This window comes from Carettochelys insculpta, chromosome 2 (genome assembly GCF_033958435.1).
Source record: "Carettochelys insculpta isolate YL-2023 chromosome 2, ASM3395843v1, whole genome shotgun sequence".
Lineage (NCBI taxonomy): Eukaryota > Metazoa > Chordata > Testudines > Carettochelyidae > Carettochelys > Carettochelys insculpta.
Window position 1 is genome coordinate 213,848,766 of NC_134138.1, and position 7,096 is coordinate 213,855,861.

The window sequence follows — 7,096 nt, forward strand, 5'->3', positions numbered from 1 at the left end:
GTCTACAATCTATACAGACAGATTGCTCTGGTGCTGACACTGTATCACATTATATTATTTTGTGAATTAAATTTGTCTTCTGATCATCTACCTTGATTTTGATTGATAGGTGTTTCTCATCTACCCCACACAGAACTAACCTGGCAGTACATTCTCTTGCTTCCCATGCAGCATCTTGGCACTGTCTAATGTTGAACAAGGAAAATCCTCTTTCACACTTCAGCTTTATTTCATTATTAAAACTCATCCGCATTTGAATGGGCTGTTTTTGATCAAGAAAGGTATTCCCCCAGCCTCTAAACTAAGCAGCAGTGCTTGTGAGGTCCAGCCAGCCAGGGTGCCTATTCCAGACTAAAGTGCAAAAGGGCCCTGGGATTATTTTTGTTTCCAGAGTTCAGACTCCAAAAAGAATGGGCTCATTCCTGCCCTGGTTACAACAGAGGTCACTGCACCCCTGGGGAGAGAAGGCCCCCTCCTAGGGAGGAGAGGCATCCAGGGCTTTTCCAAAGCAACAGGTAGTTCCTCCTCTTGCCCACCGCGGTGGTGGAGAAGCCGAGCCGGGAGACTGGCGAGTCTGGGTCTGAGGGAGGGAGGCAAGCAGGCAGCTCACATCCCCCGCTATTGTCTGTCCTCAGTGGTGTGGCCGGTCGCGCTGCCCTCGAAGAGCTTGGGGCTCTCAGTCAGCAGAGGGGCTCGCACTTTGTGCTTCTCCTTGAAGCGGCCGGAGCGGGAGATCTTCAGATTCCTGCGGCTGCTGCTGCTGCTGCCGCCGCCGCCGCCGGGCTTCTCGCCGAGCTTGGGCTCGCTGCTGCTGAAGTTGGGCTGCTGGTTCTCCCGAGAGTCCGCGCCGGAGGGCGCCGCTGGCAGGGCGGGCTCGGCCGGCTGCGGGGGCGGCGCTGCGGCCGGCGGCCCCTCTTTGGCTTTCTTCCTGTTGCCGGTCAGCGCTTTCCACCAGGAGCCGGGGGCGGCGGTGCTGTCAGCCATCTTCGCCCGGCGCCCAGCCACCGCCGCCGGGCAGCGGCTCCGCTGGGCTGCGACACGTGCGAGGCAGGGGGCGCTCCGGGGCGCGGGCGGCCGGTCGGTCCTGCGCGGGAGGAAGGAGAGGGAAGACTGAGCGGCGAAACTGGCCAGCGGCGGCGGGAGAGGGGCCGAGGCTCGGCTGGCAGGCAGCGTGCCCTGCTCTGAGTCACTCCCACAGGGCGCTCTCTGCCCCGGGGCTGGCTCCGAGCCCGGACCTACCTGCTGCCTCGTCCCCAGCCGCAGCCTCAGCAACTGGGCTGGGTTCGGGATCTCCTTCAGCCCGCGGGGTTTCTCTGCCACCTCCGCGGGGACACTCCCTGCAGGGCCCGAGCTCACCCGAGACAGCGGCCAGCCCACCCCGGCAGGGAGGCCACCACGGCAGGCGCTTGTTTCCCGGGGGCCCCTGCCTGGGGGTCTTGATGCCTCGGGCCTGCACCCGCTCCCTCGTGCGCAGGGATCGGTGCACGAGTCGGACCCGACGCGGGAATCGCTTGGGATGGATGGAGCAACTCGGCCACCTGCCGAGCCTCTGTTCCCCCGGATCTGTCACCGCAAGCGCCCCCCGGCCGGCCGGCCCCGTCCCTGCTAGCGTGGGGGCAGGACCCCTCAGACGCTCACCATCGCCCCCGCTTCTCCAGGTGGGGAGAGGGCGGGACAGGCTGAGACTTTGGCTATGGACACACAACCAGCCCGGTGCCCGGCCGCGTAGTCCTGCTGAGGCGCCCGGGCTGAGCTCTGGACCCGGCGCGGAGCGGCCCCGGGGAACTGAACTTTCCACCCCAGGGCAGACGCCACAGCTCCCGCGGCGCCGCCGCCATTCCGCAGGTGCCGCTCTGCCCGCGCCGCAGCCCAGGCAAGGGGGGGCCCGCTACTGGGCGGACTTCTCATCGGCCCGGCCGAGTCCGCTCGGGAGGCCCGTGCTCGCTGCCCGGAGTACCCCGCGGCTTCCCGCCCCCCTCCCCAGCCCGCGGCACCCCAGCTGGGACAGCAGCGCGCGCGCCCCGCTAGGGCTGCGCCACGAGCTCGCCTGGAGTGGCGGGAAGGGCACGCGGCGGGGGAGGGGGATCCTCGCTGGCTGGCCGGGGCTGAGAGCCGGCGGGGGGCGGAGCCGCTGCGCAGTGCCCCCCCCGCTCCCGCACGAGCCCGGCCGGGGGGCGCCGGGCCGCACGCGTGACCCCGCCGGCGGGAAGCGGAGGGAGCCTCCCGCCCTGCTCTCACCTGGCGGCGCAACCTCCGCCCAGGCGACCGCGCCTCAGGAGGAGCCGCGGCGGGGCTGGGCTCGCGGGCAGCCGGCTCCCCGGGGAATTCCCGCTGCCAACGCAACAGGCGGCGGCTGCCCGAGCCTGGGGCTGATCTGCAGGCGCCCGCCCGCCCGCTTTCCAGGCGAACCTCCTAGCCGCTCCCGAGCGGGCCCGTCACACAGTAGCCGCAGGACAAGCCACCCGGCGCCTCTGCATCCCCTCAGCGGCGGCCGGGGCAGGCTGCGGGCGCGCCGCGGAGGCGTTTCAAGGACCGCTCGGCTTGGCCCGGCCCGGCCCGTCCGCCCCGCTTTCTCCAGCCGTCCCGGCCGCGGACCTAGCGCGTGGCCAGGCGGCAGGTGGAGGTGAGCCCATTGGCGCGCCCCACCCCTCGCGGGACGCTCATTGGCTGCTGCTGGGCCGGCCTGGCGGGGGGCGGGGGGGACGGGGCACAGGAGCCGCCGGGGTAGTCTCCGGCACAGCGCGGTGCGAACACGTGCGGAGCCCGCGCCCCGCCCCACAACGCCCAGTGCTCCGGGCCGTGCGGCTCAATAGGGTCCATGGCGCCATAGGCAGCAGGGAAGATTTGTTTTAACATTGGCATCCCCTCCATAGGGCGCCCACACTGCCCTATGGTAAATACGGGACACCCGCCTCCAGGGCTAAGGGGATGCTGTTCCCCGACAGGGCTCCCCATCTATGGGGGCAGCTGCCCCACAGTAAGTCACCGGGGTGGGGGCTCCGCAGGGTCCTGATGAGGGGGAGTGGAGGATGGAGGCTCCAGGGACTGAAGAGGCCACCCCATGGCAGAGCTCATCAGCCTCCGTGGGGTGGCAGCTGCCCCCGTCGGGTGCCAGGGAATGGGGCAGCCGCCCAGCGGAGGAGCTCAATGGCAGTGGGGGCTGCTGCCTTAAGACACTGGGTGAACGGGCACAGGAGCCTCACAAAATGCAGGAGAGTTAGTCCATTTTCTTAGAAAAGTTGGGCCACCTGTGAGATAGCCTTAATAAGGGACTGTCCCTGGGAAAAACGGGATATCTCCCACCTCCCACCTAGCTCTTCATCTCCCCCCTCCCGCCATATTTAATTAAAACACATTTTGTTATTACTATGTATGTGTTTGTACGGTGGCTCCCTTCAGCTCAGTGACATTAGCTCTTTTATAAGCATATACAAAAGTGCTAGCCCTAGTCTCCTGAACTCACCATTTTTAGCTTGTGGTTTTACCCCAGTTCTTCAATTGGATCAATATGTGTCCCTTTGAAAGCCCTGTAGATGGCACATGTAGATCTAATTACAGCACTGGGATCAGGACAAACACAGGTGATGGCTTTGAGGAAACAGAAAACACACAGAATGTTAAGTACAGATATTACTTTTGGTTACATTTCTGCTGTGCCCCAATACTGCTTCCTTCTAACTGATTGTTATTTTAGGTGTCACAGCAGAATGTATGTTAGAGAAAGGATTTGAAGGAGAAGAGTATAGTTGCAGTCGGTTATGTCTACACACAGCCCTATTTCGAAATAAGATAATTTATTTTGAAATACCAGCACCACACAAAATGCATTTCAGAATCGCCCCCAGCTATTTTGAATTTGCATCTCTGAGTCCACAGTATTATTTTGAAGGAGTGCCTTTGGAGCGCGTAATGGTTCATTTTGAAATAGGTGTTATTCCTCAGGAAATGAGGTTGACTGGAACTGAAATAACGCACCTTCCCCGTTGCATTTTCATCATTCCCCTACTGATCCCTGAAAATATGTCAATCCCTGGAGATAATGCAGAGACCCTCAAAGTTAGAAGAAAGAATTTTTGATTCCCACCCCCCCACATTACATTGCCAACACGGGTGCAGCGACTGTATTCTCAGCTGGCCATCCACTGATGATTGCATGTGCATTATCACTGAAAATAATGCAGTGGCCCAGCATGATTTTTAAATTGAGAAGAATGTAGGAAGAAAGAATTTTTGTTTCCCTGTTCATTATGTTGTTATTGGAAAGGGTATTTGGATTTCCAGTGTACTATAAGGCTTCCGTGCAATGACTATGTCCTCAACTGGCCATCCATTGAGTAGCCCACCTCCCATCAGTGCATAAATGTGATCCCTGAAAATAATGCAGGGGCCCAGAATGTTTCTTAAATTTAGAAGAATGTGGGAAGAAGGAATATTTGGTTTCCCCATATGCTACATTGCCACCATGGATACAGCGACTATTCTCAACTGGCCATCCACTGAGTGTCCCTCCTACCATCATTGCAGAAATGTCATCCCTGAAAATAATGCAGGGGCCCAGAATGTTTCTTAAATTGAGAAGAATGTAGGAAGAATTTTTGGTTTCCCCATACATTATATTGGTGTTGGGGGCAGTCTTAATGTGGGGTCCTGGACTGTTTTTTAAAGTTAGAAGCAAGAGGATAGAAAAGTACAGGAAAAAAAAGAATTTTTGGTTTTCCTCTGGTGTCGGCAAGACCCTGTATGGGGGAACGGGGAGTGCAGTGGGGAGCCAATTGAAGTGTTCCTTCCCTAGTGGCAGCGAGCCCCTTAGCTGCCAGGGGAGTGTTTTCCCTGGCAGCAGCAAGCCCAGGTATGGGTCAAAGGGTGTGTGTGGGGGGTGGGGTGGAATCAGTGGATGACCAGTTGAGCTGTTCCTTCCCCGGTGGCAGCAGCAAGCCCTTTAGTTGCTGGGGGAGACTTTTCCCCAATGGTAGCTAGCCCAGATATGGTTCAAAGTGGGGCATGGTTCAGTGTAGGACCAGTTGAAGTGGTCCTTCCCCAGAGGCAGCAAACCCCTTAGCCACCAGGGGAAACTTTTCCCTAGTGGCAACGAGTCCTGGTATGGGCAAAGGGGGAGGGTCAATAGTTGGGGAGCCAATTGAAGTGGTCCTTCCCCATGGTGACAGCAAAGCCTCCAGTATCTTAACCACGGGGGAGACTTCCCCACAGTGACAGCAAAGCCCCCACTATCTTAGCCGCTGGGGGAGACTTCACCATGGCAGCAGCAAAGCCCAGAATATCTTTCCCGCCCTTGGAGCCCTAAACGTGTGACTGGCAGTATGGTCAACACCGAACAACAGGCACATCCTTTTATGGGGTTGGGTTGACTTGGGGGCTACCACGTGATGTAGCTGAGTGTGGGAAAGACCCAGACAGTGTGGCACCTCTGGGGGAGATAGGGGGGTCAACAAAAAATGTAAACCACTGAAAAGAAGTTCCTCAGTGTGTTATGCAAGCACGACCCCCAGCACAGCCTTGTTGACACATGGTGTGGCTGGCACCAGGCAGCGCAGAAAAAATAGCAAGCGTACAGACAACTCTGCGAACTCCCTGCAGGGGCTATTTGAATGGGTAGATGTGTGCACGCCACGAGCAGCATAGAGAGAAAGAAGCCATTTCTCAGGCTGTCGTAGTAACAGGAGCCCACAGCTGAAGGCTTGCTGGTCCTGCTTGGAAATTCAGGCTCTTCCTGTTACTGAAGAACAGCAGCTGGAGTGGAGCACTAAGAGGGGCATTGTGGGTTACATATGGGACACCTCTGGAGGCTAATAAACTTGCTTTTAAGACGTGGAACTTCCATGCTTGCCTTTAATTGAACTTTTGAATTTGAGTTGGATGCCATACCTGTCAGGTAGCTGCAGTTTTGTCATCTCCAGATTACTGCAGCCTAAATCAAGCTAATGGTCTTTGCAGTGAAGACAGTCACATGGTAAAATCAAGCTAACGGACAAATTCAATTTTATCTTGTAGTGTAGTTACAGCCTAAAACTCATGGGAAGGAGAAAATTTGGTGGAAATCATACCTGATAGGAGCAGGCTTGATAAAGGCACATTATTCTGCTCTTTAGAATGGCAGTAGCAGGAAGCTTGTGTAGTTTGTCGTTCATTGATAAAAAAATCAGACGGATCTCAGCCATATGACAACTTGGCTGCAGTCTCTCTCCTGCACCAACAGTTTATCTTTGTCATCCTTTGGGTCTTTCCACCTCTAAGAGTCCTGCCTACGTGACACCTCCAATGGGAATCATTAGGCCTGAATCCTTCCAATAATCACCCACGTGCTTAACTTTATTACTATGAATAATCCCAATAATTTAAGATACATGCCTAATTGTTGGAGGAATCAGCGTCTAAGTAGACTAGCAGAGTAAATAGGAATATGCCACAGAGTACATCTGTCCTTTTGACTCCTTCCCACTCAGGCTGCTCACATCCCTCATTGTCCCATGGAATATGGATCATATGGATGAGCTTCTGATTGCTGCATGGTGCCATAGAACAGTAACATGCAGCCCACTTTTCTGCTGCAGTCTTCCCATATGCTTTTATGCTTGCTTTTGTGCATTTGCGCCCGTTGGTGCCCATAAGGATAAGTCATGTAAGGATTAATGAATACCTATTAATGAGGGACAAGTGCTCACTCAGACTCCAAGTGTGTATATGTAATCTGTCATAAAGCAGTGCCTATGAAAGAGACTCTCCCCTTAAGTAAACTGCACATCAACCTGAGAGAAAAGGTGGGTGTTGCACTTTATTTTAGCAATCAATAACTAACCTCTTTTAGTGTGTGTAGGATCATGCTTTGAGACCTATCAGACCAATATCAGGGTCAAGAGCCTTCTAATGAGAATATCCTACCCCCAGTCCTCAGGCATTCAGCTAGAGAACCTGACCCATTGTATGTTAATATATTTGCCACCAGTAATTGCATGTACTCTAGAGAAGGGGTGAGCAGTTAGGTGGCAAAGTTTGCAGATGGCACTAAACTGTTCAAGATAATCAAGAAAAAGGCAGCCTGTGAAGAAATTCAAAGAGATCTCATCAAACTGAGTGATTG

At 55.7% G+C, this 7,096-nt stretch overlaps 1 protein-coding gene across 4 annotated transcripts; it reads right to left on the minus strand.

Moving 5' to 3' along the window:
- Positions 1–210: 210 nt before the first annotated feature.
- PRR15 (proline rich 15) lies at positions 211–2,560 on the minus strand. 4 transcript variants are annotated; one of them, XM_074986145.1, is made up of 2 exons: positions 2,410–2,560; positions 211–1,084 (listed from the first exon to the last, which is right to left on the minus strand). In XM_074986145.1, the coding sequence occupies exon 2, from the start codon at positions 982–984 to the stop codon at positions 619–621; it is 366 nt and encodes a 121-aa protein (XP_074842246.1). In that variant the 5' UTR covers positions 985–1,084; positions 2,410–2,560; the 3' UTR covers positions 211–618. The 4 variants fall into 4 exon arrangements, with proteins under 4 accessions (XP_074842246.1, XP_074842244.1, XP_074842245.1 ...); XM_074986143.1 differs by having other exon boundaries at positions 2,239–2,560; XM_074986144.1 differs by lacking the exon at positions 2,410–2,560 and adding an exon at positions 1,639–1,941.
- Positions 2,561–7,096: the final 4,536 nt, after the last annotated feature.